The 12,902-nt window shown below is 36.9% G+C and overlaps 1 protein-coding gene across 14 annotated transcripts in view; it reads right to left on the reverse strand.

Moving 5' to 3' along the window:
* The window catches only part of DNM3 (dynamin 3), a 559,650-nt gene that overhangs the window by 252,881 nt on the left and 293,867 nt on the right, over positions 1 to 12,902 (reverse strand). For all 14 annotated transcript variants that reach the window (XM_045452915.1, XM_045452913.1, XM_045452909.1 and 11 more), the window contains one exon: positions 8,977 to 9,090. In XM_045452915.1, the coding sequence (XP_045308871.1) occupies positions 8,977 to 9,090 (114 nt within the window). The remainder of the gene's footprint in view (positions 1 to 8,976; positions 9,091 to 12,902) is intronic.

Consider the following 12,902-nt stretch of genomic DNA (forward strand, 5'->3'; position numbering starts at 1 on the left):
TCAGGCTTTCAAAAAATGCCTGAAAGAATGAAAGAATGTTATATTTATTTAAATTCATTAAATGAAGCACATTTAAAAATTGCACTCTTCTGGTAAAGAGTAATACTGTTCTTCTAGAATAAACTTTTAAGTCAGATAAAAAATACATTTAGGGGAGTGGGTTTGGGTCTATTAAATATACTTAATAAATTTGAAATAGCATTTGCCATTATGGGTTGTTGTATATATTTTTCAAAATTATAAATCTTTGGATAATGCCAAAATGTGGAAATGTTTGTATGAAATAATCCTACGTTAAAAATCTACATATGTGAAAAAACACAACTAAAATCATGAAGAATTTTAAGTAACATAAATGTTTTAAAGTTCAATATTTATTCGACTTCTTTTTTTGGTAAAAAATATCTAAGTTTTAGCTAACTAAAACAACTCAGCAAGGAGTGTAAATAGTGTTCACAGGGTTAATCCTGACCTCATCGCGAGGATCATGCAGACGTAGAGGAAACAGGCGGAATCTTGAAAGTCTAAGTGAAAATGGAAATAGCTGAAGATTTCTGTGACTTCTTGGTCTCACAACTTTGGCCATCCAGGGATATAGCTGTCATTTTGTTTTCTATTACCTAAGTTACACTTGTCATCTGTTACAGCTACATAATAAAAACAATACTAAGTAATTATCCCTATAAAGGAATTATGTAATCTCTTTATCAAGCTATCCAAATACTTCAACCCACAAAAGTGAGGCCTGTAATTTTTTAAGAGTCCAAAGAATGTTCTTATTTCAATGCAGCTTTTGGATTTTCTTCAATAGTATAAGGTTAGCACATTTTCATTGGGAACACTTCTGTTCAATTACCCTAGCTTCCTCTGAGTATTCCGTTATGATTTTAATCTTCATGCTGGATGATAAAAATGGAATAAATATTGGCTACACACTACCATTATACATAAACTAGCAATCCCCTTCAGAGATTTTAACTATTATTCATATATTTCTCATTGACATTAAGAGAAAAATGGCTTTTTTCTCCCTTTATCAGACTCTATTCTTCTAAAATTCATATTTTATACATATTTTAAATAAAAGCCATCCTCTTTTTCCAGATCTGATTTTAAAGTATTCTTTTAATTATTTAAAAAAAATTTTTTTAACGTTTATTTATTTTTGAGAGAGAGAGAAAGAGAGAGAGAGAGAGTGTGAGTGGGGGAGGGGCAGAGAGAGAGGGAGACAGATTCTGAAGCAGCCTCCAGGTTCTGAGCTGTCATCACAGAGCCTGACACAGGGCTCGAACCCACAGACTATTAGTTCATGTCCTGAGTTGAAGTTGGATGCTTAACCAACCGCGCTACCCAGGTGCCCCTGGTTTTAAAGTATTAATAGAAAAGTACCTAAACCCAAAATCCTTTTTGAAATGAAAGTTTCCATGTAAAATTTTTTTAATGTTGATTTATTTATTTATTTTGAGAGAGAGCATGAGCAGGGGAGGGGCAGAGAAAGAGGAAGAGAGAGAATCGCAAGCAGGCTCCATACTGCCAGTGCAGAGCTCCACACAGGGCTCGAACCCACTAAATCTGAGATCATCACCTGAACAGAAACCAAGAGCTGGACACTTATCTGACTGAGCCACCCCAGCGTCCCACTTTCTATTTTAATTCTACACCTAGCCCTTTTCTAAATCATTTCTAAGAATTGTACAAAATATATTTATAATGTTTTAAAATAACATTAGGAAATTTACTTTCTGCTTAAATGATTTCAGTTCAGGAAGCTATATAGTCAGAGGAGGAAAAAAAGTCCATTAACCTTCAATGATGAAAATTAAGAAAATTTTAAGACAACCTCAAATTCTAAGTTTACCCTGTAGTTAAATACTTTAGGTACCTGAGATAAGAGGACAAGATGAATTATTATAAATAAATATTATTTATTTGCTTAATCACATCTTCACTCAACCAATATTTACTGTCACCTGCCAGTGCCATGTTCATGGTGGTAGAACAGTAAATAAGACAATGGCTCCTGGTCTCAAGAGGCTTACAATTTAGCAGGAACTTAAACACTGAACCACTACATATCATGGGTGAGGAGTTGTCAATTTTCACCACCTAAAATAATCTCTTAAATCTATCTACTTCTATCAATTTCCATCAACCCACCCCAACCCAAACTATTATCTCTTAGATAGTCCATAGCCATACCTTCCTAACAAACCCCCAAACCAGTTTTGTACTCCTCCAATCCATTTTTCTACAAGGCAACCAAAAGGATCTGTAAAAAAGTCAGATCTTATGTGACTCTCCAGCTTACAAGCTTCCAAGGCTTCTCATCATTCTTAGGGTCAAAATCCTTAATCTTTTATAGAGTTCTTTTCTCTCTTTGCTCCAGTTACACTGGCCTTAATTCAGTTTCTTAAATTCAGCAGGCTCAATCTTGCCTCAAAGCATTAACATAAACCTCTGACCACCCAATTCAATGTCCCCCCAGTGATGTAATCCCCATCCCAGACACCTTTTAAGTCAAACATATCACTGGATTTATTTTCTTTATAGCTTGTAATCTACATCTGATAGGGTTCCCTGTTTTGTTTTGTTTATATGTTTTCTTTATTGGTAAATATCCTTCATGAGGGCAGGTACCATGAGTTCCTTGCTAACCATTTTATCCTTAGTGACTAAAGAATAGAGTCTAGTGCATAACAGGTGTCCAGAAAATGTTTGTTAGGAAGTGTTCAGGCAATTAAGAGCATAGCACCAATATTGAGTAGCTTGCTAAATTACTCATTCTCTTTGTGTCTCAGTCTTCATCTCTAAAATGGGGAATGTAAAAAAAAATTACAAAATAAAATAAAATAAAAATAAAATGGGGAATGTAAATAAAATACTGACTTAGTGCTTGGGAAACTATATATACTCAATAAATGTTAACCATTATGATGACAATGATCATCATCAAGATTATCATTCAGATTGAAAGCCGGCCTTCATGACTTTAAACAGGGAGAATAAATAGTGGAATACAATTTACAACCACAATTACTGTCAAACTAGGGAGCATCTTGCTAATTGGAAGTCCATTTGGTTTGGTTCAGCATTTTGACTAGTTTGGATATACATAAATGAGGCTGGAGCAAAGGCTGAACTAGATTCTAAGAAGAGCTGAATGGATGTATATAACAGAGGGAAAAGTGCCTTGATTTTGGGGCAATCCATATTAACAGCATTGAGGGAAGAAATAGGAGGCGAGACTGAAAGAGAGAAGCCAATGTATTGTCATTGGGCTGGGCCAGCACAGAGTTAGAGCAGCCAGTAACATACCCAAGTGTGTGTCCACTGGATAAAAACTGTTGTACAGAGGCATTTGAGGCTGTCTGAATTGTTGTACTGCTTCCCTAAATCCTTAGTAAAGTACTAAATATATCCTTATGTTGTTATTTTGATAGAAATCAAAGGATCTAAGTATCATCCATCCCAAATACAAGGGAATATATGTGGACATACAAGCCTGCATGCCCAAACTATCCTTACCCCCATAAACAGATCTTTCTTGATGTGTTACACACATTGGCAGAATGCCCTGGGGAGGATGAAACCAGGAAAAGGCCTATGAGCCCCCTAGAAAAGAGCTCAGGACCACCTGTATCAGAAACTTCCAAGTCTAGGGTACTGTCCTTTTAGAACATGATCTAGAAGAACAGCCAGGTTTGAGCAAATCCCCTTGGTGATTAGTTATAAACTGTCTAACCCTGTATGAAGATGGTTTATTTCTTTTTGTGTTACAGAAAGCCCCAATCTTAGAGTAATGTTAGAGGATAACATACAGTCATATACATAGATTAATCATGCCTACTATAACCACATTGTATTGTAAAGACTCTTTGAAGGTAACATGTGGGAAATAACACTGTCTGGGACACAGGTGGAAACCTCTCTGTTAAGCTCATCTATCAGTAACATTGCAAATAACATTATTATAATATAGAGTAATGGTTCAAAAAGTGCAGTCCACAGATGCTTGAGAGTGTTCGTGATCCATCTAAAATTCAAAGGTAGGGTGAATAAATCTGTTCAGCATAGGAAGAAAGTAAGAAAAATACTGGGGACTTACCATTACAGTCATGCCAACTCTAGCTTAAAATTATTACACAGGGTCATTATGCTATTGCCTCTGCCAGCTTGGATAGGAAATCACATGGTTTTGTATCATCAGCTCCAATTCTTGGCTGAGGTGTAAGAGAACCCATAGGCTAGGGGGCAGGCAGTATACCAAGTCTCACTAAAGAAATGGGATATGAGTTCCCTCTAAGAATCCAAACCTTACCATTCTCTGCCAAAATAAATAAATACATGCATGCATACATACATACACACAACAACAACAAAACCCAATATTATACATCCTATCTCACAATATGAAATGACAAAAAAATTGGAAATTAGAAGACATGTGAGTCAAAGAATGGCTTTACAGGGGAGGGCACCGTTGTTACTTGCAATGGCAAGCATACATATATAAATGTGATACCTAAAAGTTTATAAAAGTATTCATTAATAAATGATTTCTTAGAACCCTAGAAAATCTCTTTCAGGTGGTTTGCTCGGCAAAGGTCCCCATGCAACAAGTGAAAAGAAAAGCAGAGGCCCAGAGAAGACGGACTTGTTCCAACACTGGCATTAGCCATTGCAAATCCATGTCCTTCATACCTCACTGCTTTTGTTGTACAAAGCATACAGTCTATAGGGTCTTTTGTTCAATTAATGTGATCCTGGAAAAAGTTTGAGTCATTTTTCTTCATCTCAAATGTATTTCATAAGTCATTTATATTATTACAAACTTGTCATGACTTAAATAAAATCATAGCATATGGCATAATATGCTATTTACTCAACAGCCAAGTAGATATAATGAAAACATACCAGTCTAATTACACAAGAAAGTAGGAAGACAGCAGAACACGGAAAAAACAATGATAATCCTCTATGAAAATTTGAATGTAAATTTCTCATTGAATAAATGAATGAATCTATAACTAACTTAATGATATTTACTGTGTCACATTTGCTTGACTAAGAAAGATAAACTGTCATATAACAGGATTTACAAGTATGCAGATGCTGATGTGGGTATAGAGGGATACCACGGGAATAAAGAACGAGCATTTAATTTACCAACAAATTGACTCCAAAAGTTGAGTTAGAATTTAGGCTTATTTTCACAAAGCAATATTCTAAATTGGGGTTTTCGAGGTTGCCCAAAGAATCATGTTAAGTTTGAAGGATGGCAGTAAGACTTCTTTGGAATCTAAGTATCATTTAAAACACTGCTGCTAAAAGACGGTACAATGTCAAGAGGCCAGAGACTCGTCACTACTTCTAAGCCCAACCCTCCTGATGTTTCTTCTTGGCCTCCTTTCCCCACACCCTCCCTTCCAGCTTCTGCTTCCAGCTGACACTAATAACTATTTGTTGAATACAAGCAGAAATCAAGGAACAGTGCCGTACTCTCCCTTTAACCCTGACAGCAAGCTCAAAGGTGGTCTGCAATGGTAGGAAACTCTCGCAAGAGAAATAAAGCAGAGTAGAGGATGACAGTGGTGGTGGTCAAGGAACGGTGAGGTGGGGATGAATGAGGATGGCCCCAGTGGAAAAACGCTCTGCCCCACTGACACAAACAATTTAAAGATAGAGGCCATTTGTGAGTCAGGCATTAATATTTTGAAAACATTTTATGTTGTTTCTGGAGCAGAGTTCTAATGAGTAACAGTAGCTAATGGCTGCAGTATGTGGCCCATCAATTTGCCACCCTGAATTCAAGAGCTCTTCTCAAGCCACCCAGTATAAGCTACCATATTCTCTTACCTGGACCATTGCTACAGTCTCCTAGCTAGCTGGTCTCCCGTCTTCCATTCTTACCACTCCCCTCCTTCCACATACACATTCCATCCCACGCATTATGCCCAACCCAGCAGCCAGAGTGGTCTTTCTAAAACATAAATCCAATTATGTTACATCCCGTTGGAACAAGCCAATAGGTCTCAATTATCCTTGAAATAAAATCCAAATTAGGGGGTTCCTGGCTGGCTCATTCAGTTAAGTATCCGACTTAGGCTCAGGTCATGATCTCGTGGTTCATGGATTCGAACCCCATGTCAGGTTCTGTGCTAACAGCTCAGAGCCTGGAGCCTGCTTCGGATTCTGTGTCTCCCTCTCTCTCTGCCCCTCCTCTGCTCATGCCCTGTCTCCCTCCCTCCCTCTCTCTCTCTCTCTCAAAAATAAATAAACATTAAAAAATTTTTTTAATCCAAATTAGTGCATGGGGTCTGATAAGACCCCACCCACTGGTACCTCTGATTTTATTTCCTACCTCTCTCTCCCATGCTATCACATTCCAGCCACAGTATTCCTGCTGGCTGCCATCCTGGGGTGGGGTGGGGGTTTACTTATGATGCCCTCTTGCTGGAATTTTCTTCGATAAAATCTTCTACACAGCTCATCATCCCAGCCTCTAATTCAATGTTACTTCCTCCCAAACACCCAATCTACAGGTTCTTCCCCCATCACTTTCTAGCTCACTACCCCATTTTATTTTCTTCAGAGCACTTACCATTGCATTATTAGTCTATTTGTTCATTCCACAAAGCAGCAACTTTGTCATTTTCTCTTTTTTGAAATCAACTAAACTTTCCTAAACTTTCTTCATCCAGATCACTCCATCATATTTCAAGGGTCATTCCCATCCCACCGCCCCATGCCCAAATACCCTCCAACATATACCTTTAATAAAATGTCTCCAGCACTCAGTTAGTATTATAATTGCACACATGTATTTTCTATTTGTTGTAAGCAAATGCTCATGAGGGAGCTTCAGCAGCAGAGATTTTGTAAAAAGTTATCTTGAGTTTCTAGAGGAATGGAAGGGATGACTACTGATCATTAACTTACAAAGCTCTCAAAGATTCTTCTTCCCTACAGGGGGCATCACGTGCCTTCCAATGGCCTTGTTTCAGTGCCCACATAGCCAGACAAGAGAACCCCAAAGCCATATTCCAATAACAGTAGCTACTCCTATTATCTTCAGAGCCCCTCATACTAACACCCACAAAAAGGTCAATGCCAATATGCCTGGAACTTGTCTAAATAAAACCTCTGTGGGACAAGGTTGACTTGGACAACTGCAGCATCTCTGGGATTCTTGCATACACTTGTGATTGAAGACATGAGCTCAGAAGCCAGATAGCCTGAGTTTGAATTTCTGCTTTGCCACCTTGGGCACTAGCTATGTGACCTTGGGAAATTAGTTATGCTCACAAACACCAAGTATTCTGCAATAAGGAAACTGAGTCCTACAGAAAGGACTTTTTGAATAGTTGGGGTTTTGTTTGTTTGTTTACTTTTCTCTGAAAAATGGGGATAACAACAGCACTTATCCTTAGGGTTACAATATGGACTGAATGAGTCCATATAGGACCATATATAGGTGTTTTAACCTATAAAAAAACACCAGCTATTACTATTATGAATCCTCAGCAAAATCTTTTGCTTTCCCCAGAATAACTGATAAAAGCTTCCAAACCAATATGAATTTAAATGTACATAAATAATCCTCTAAGTCGTTGGAAACAAAATGTATCTAAGAGAAGATCTCTTAAGGCAAATGAACACAAAAGAAGAAGACACTCTATTTACTGATTTTTCTATCTAGACAGGCATCTCAGAGCTCCCGAAGCTGTGGTCTTTGAAGACTAGAGCTTTCCACGGAATGACAGGGCTATCTGAGCAGCCAGCAAAGGAAAGAAACCATTGCTAATCCTCAGACCCTTACAACAACCACTCCATGTTTGACTAAAGTCAGTGAAATATATGACATAAAAAAATATTGTAAAGCTTTTGTGTAAAAATTGTTTCTGTACATTTCTATAATATTCTATTTCCCTTACTGAAGAAAACTTAGTGGCCATCAACTGATCATCTGATTAATATACTATTGTTCACAAAGTACTTAGGAAGCAGAAAGAACTATGTAAGACAAGAAACTTGAACTCTAACAACTGACAAAGGCACCTTGTAGGACTTTCAAAAAGAATACCAAGCCAGGATTGGAAGGACGTTTAACTCTGAAATACATGCCCTTTACAGCCAAACAAAATTGAGGCAATCTTACCTGTAAATAGCTTTCTAAATCACAAAGTATTCTTATCTAATGTTTGTGGACTGCATTATAAGCACCAAAAATAGCTCAGGTCAAACCAGAGCTCTTAAAATTTCCAAAACATAGTTTAATTTCATCCATGACCTCCCAAATTTAGCAGTATCACTTGATAGCACTCTAATGGGTCCACAAGATTGATAGGACTTTTTGCACTTTTAAAGCTACCAGATTAAAATCAGTAGTAAGTCACAGGGCCAAAATGATTAACATCTAACATGAGCCAGAGAACATAATTATCATAATTCAGGCTTTTACATAGATATCAAATTTTCAAACAACAAAATTCATATAAACAATTACCTGGGGCTTGCTTGAAGACTATTGATTTGGACATTTTCAAAAGCCTGCATTTGAAACAGATGTCACAGCCAACAATTCCAAAATTCTTTATTAACTCTGCATCAGTGCTATTAATTTCATTCTTAAGATGCTCTATATCCCTGGGTTTTTTCAACACATTATTTAATGAAAATTGTCCCTATATCAGTCTGTCATCATTATTACAAAGAAGGAAATTTCCAACTACTGACCCCTAACTCCATTTCTTCGGGTTAGCAAACATGTGACTATACCAGAGCAATAAAAGAAATTTGAGGGGAATATTCTAAATTAAGAATCTATGTAGAAAAAACAATGCTTCTTCAAACACCCCAAGCTATGTCTTACTGAAAGAGAATCACTCATGTCTTGGAACTGTACATCACAATAATATCAATTAATTGGAAATTGGAAACACTTTAATAAAATAATTGTGATTCTCTGTGACTTACCTCGTCATCTTTGTACCAGGACAAGCTTTCAGCAGTAAGGACGAACCAGTATCCCTTAGAGCCTCCTTTCATGATGCCAATGTTGCTGATGGTTAACCATCCCTTACGAATCACCTACAAGAGAGCACAGATTGGCAGAGATGTTGAATTTAATGTGAACCAATGGAGAGCATAGGTCTTGTACTAAGTGGAGTTAAAAACAAGATATAAATTGCGCTAAGAACAACATTGTTTCCCCAAAGCTTACCCTCTATTGAGCTATTTAAGACAATTTATCTTCCCAAACTACAGATAACCAGAGGGAAATCTCTCCCATCAAATGGACAAAACTAAAATTGCAGACTTATATGGATGGTGGAAGCAAAGCAACTGAAACAGAAAAGAATTGAATGAGGCAGACTAATAGGCTTGTGCTCAGCCTATTTATGGCATTGCTGCTATAATTAAAACATATTTAGTTGATTGGGTGAACAATAATAAACTCTCCAGGCCCACTGCCTCTCTCCCCCCTCCCAGTCCACTGGTCCATTTGTTTGTCTGGTTTGCATCTCATTAGGATTTTTCACCAGAGACTGGCCACCAAATGGTAAAAAGAAGAAACTCAAGTCAACCAATTAGTTCCTTGTTAACAGTTCACCACTCTAAATAAAACTGAATGAGGTTCAAGAAAGCTGAAACAATACGCAAAAACTAAAAGTTTGGAGCTTCTTAATGGTCTAGATTTATCCATCTACTTCTGGTTGTTATTTGTCATGCTAAAAAGCATGTAGCATCCTCATAAAAATCTATAAACAGCTTTTAAATTTTAAAACATATTAACAACTTAGATTATAGCTCTGATAGAAATTATTTATAAATGGCTTTTAAGTGAAAATCTAACTTTTTCTCAGAGTTGCAAAGTTAAATTCTGCTTTTTCACAGGGCACAGATAACCATCTCCCCTCTGCCAGATAGTTTTTGTTGTCATAGAACCAAAAATGAAATACTGTATGGAGTTACATGACACTGTTCTAAATATCAATAATCATCCTATACCTAAATTAATCAATATCCTAGAGACCCTGAAATAGCAAAAAAATTTACTTATTTAATGACTACTGAGTGTCAGTTCCTAAATGAAGATGAATTACCTGAATAGATTTTTTAAAATTATTGATAATAAGTTTTCTTGCTAAAGAAGAAAAGTCAATCCTAGGGAACATTGTGAAATAAGCCAAAGTTGTTATTCTTGATCTTCAAGACTCTCTCCACACCCTCAGTCCTTGCCACCCTTGATTCCCTGCTTCAGCTTTCCCAGGTGTCCATTCTCCTTTCTAATGCTCTGTAACTTCTGTAAACCTCTACACAGAACCTCACTCCATCTCTGACTAAGGCAGTTCTCTCAATTGTTCAAAATTACTCCTGCCTCTTACTCTCTATTTCAGAAAGAAGGAAATAATACTTCTCAAAGTATGGTTTCTACCGACTATATTATAACCATTGGGATGCTTTTCTAAAACACAGATTCTTGGGCCACCCCCAGTCCAAATGAATCAGAATATGTACATATGAAACCCCAGAAGTCTACACTTAAACATGTGTCCAGGGTGATTATTATTCATAGTGAAGTTTGATGGCCACTGCTTGTACACATACAGTCAAAACTTCACTCTCCTACAGCAAGTAATCTCATCTAAGAAGCAAGTGGTCAAATATTTCACACTAACATTGTTACCGACCCTATGAGGTTCTTACAAATAGCATACTAATCGCAGTACTAAAATGAAAGTATGCTTTCGTGCATCTTTGGATAGAATGGAAGTCTTTCAGTTACTCCATAAATTGCAATGAGCAAATCGCTATTTCACTCCTGGTAGGACAGGCTGGAACCAACAAGGAAAGGCATGAAAGTAGTTCAGTGAACATTTCTAAAGAACCTATCATATGTCAAGATGAAAAAATATGATGATGCCACAATCCTTGCCTCACGAATCTTACAGCTTAGTAGAGAAGGCAGATCCATAAAGATTTAATTTCAATCTAATAGTATAATAAGAAATGTATGTCAAGCAAGGGAAGGGGCACTTGACACAATTTAGGAAGTTGTCATAGGCTTTCTTTGAAGAAATGGTATCTCAGAAGAGCCTGGAAGAGAAACAGAATGCCAGATCAGGGAGTACAGTAAAACCTTGGATTGCAAGTAACTTGTCCAGCAAGTATTCTACAAGATGAGCAAACATTTCTAATAAATTTTAACTTGATAAAGAGCAGTGTCTTGCAATACAAGTAGTACGTGATGCTGAATGTCACATGATCATAACTGAGCCAACGCTTCTTCTCTCTCTCTCTCTCTCGTTGTGGAATTGTGGGTGATCGTCTCCCATGCTCAGATGCTCGGCCTCAGGCCATGGTGTTTGGCAGAAATCAGTGATTTTTCAGAACATTAGAAGGTGCCCACAACTGGCACTAGTGTATTTTTTGTCACTTCAAAGGACCTATAGGAGGTCCTTTGCTTTTCCGTACAAGAGTAAGCTTAGGGATACTTTACTTCATTCTAGGTCAGGTTGCCTGCAGACATAGACCCTTTCCTCTGCTGCCTTATTGCCAGTTACATTAAATACAATATATGACAAGAGTTTATTAATACTGTACTGTAGTCAACATCCATGCAAACGTATGCAATGGCCTCCATGCAGGAAAAGGTGGAAAAGAAAGGCGGTAAGAAGATGATTACAGTGGAAGTTAAGGAAATCATTGAGCAGTACAAATGAGGTAGTATGTGAGTGGCTAAAATTGCAAGATTTTATAAGAAGTCTACATCTGCATCTCATCTACAGAGGAAGAGGAGAAAAAGATGGAGGAATCCCTCACTTCAAATGAGATTAGGGAGATGTGTAAAATGTGGGGAACGGTGCAAAATTTTGTAGAAAAGCACCACCCAAATAAAGTTGGAGCAGTGCGAGTGATGAACCTGTTTAATGACAATGCAATGTCACATTTCCGTGAAATCCTCTAAAGAAGGCAAGAACAAGTGTCATTGGATAGGCTCCTTGTTAAAGCTGCACGAAAAGAAAAAGACTCCATTGAAGCAATAGATAGCACTGATCTGTTAGTGATAGTGAAAGTTGTCCTACATAATAACCCTCCTCTCTCGTCTCCCTCACACCAGCCATGAAGGTTTTCAAAGGTAAGCACAGGTTAACTTGTTTATTTTTCTTTACATTTTGTATTTTCTTTATTATTTTGTATTATATTATGGTATTATAATAATTTTTATGTAAATACTTTTGGGTTGTGAAACGAATTACCTGGATTTCCATTATTTCTTATGGGGAAATTCGCTTTGATACATAAGCGCTTTGGATTACAAGCATGTTTCCAGAATGAATTATACTCACAAACCAAGGTTTTACTGGAATTTGTTTATCTGTATGAAGAACAAACAGGAACAAAATATGAAAGAGCCACTTAATACAGAAAATGTGTGGTGGGGATGAAGAAGTTGAGGTCGGGGAGGCAGGTAGGGTAAAGTCAGAGTGGATCCAGTTCCATGAGACTCTAAATTTTACTGATCTCACTCCTCCTGGCAGTACTAAAATAAATTTCAAGTACATATATAAATTTATTTTTAAATTATATGTAACCATTGTATTAATAAATTATGTACATCATATAGAAATATACAGAGAAATTTGAAAGTCTGCATGAAGATAAAATCAACCATACTAAAAGTTTTTTTATTTTGTGGGGAAAATGTACTTTATGTCTTACATTTCCATTTTATTATTACTTCTCAAAAATACAGAGCAAGGGTGCTGGCATCAATATGTATATTAAATATTAATAGGTCCAAATTGCTTTCTTATTTTCTAGATAAAAGTACATATAAGGAGTTATTCTACTATATCCTCCTTCATTCTAGTGGATTTGCACTCTCTCCAAGACAG

The sequence above is a fragment of the Leopardus geoffroyi genome, chromosome C3 (genome assembly GCF_018350155.1).
Source record: "Leopardus geoffroyi isolate Oge1 chromosome C3, O.geoffroyi_Oge1_pat1.0, whole genome shotgun sequence".
NCBI lineage: Eukaryota > Metazoa > Chordata > Mammalia > Carnivora > Felidae > Leopardus > Leopardus geoffroyi.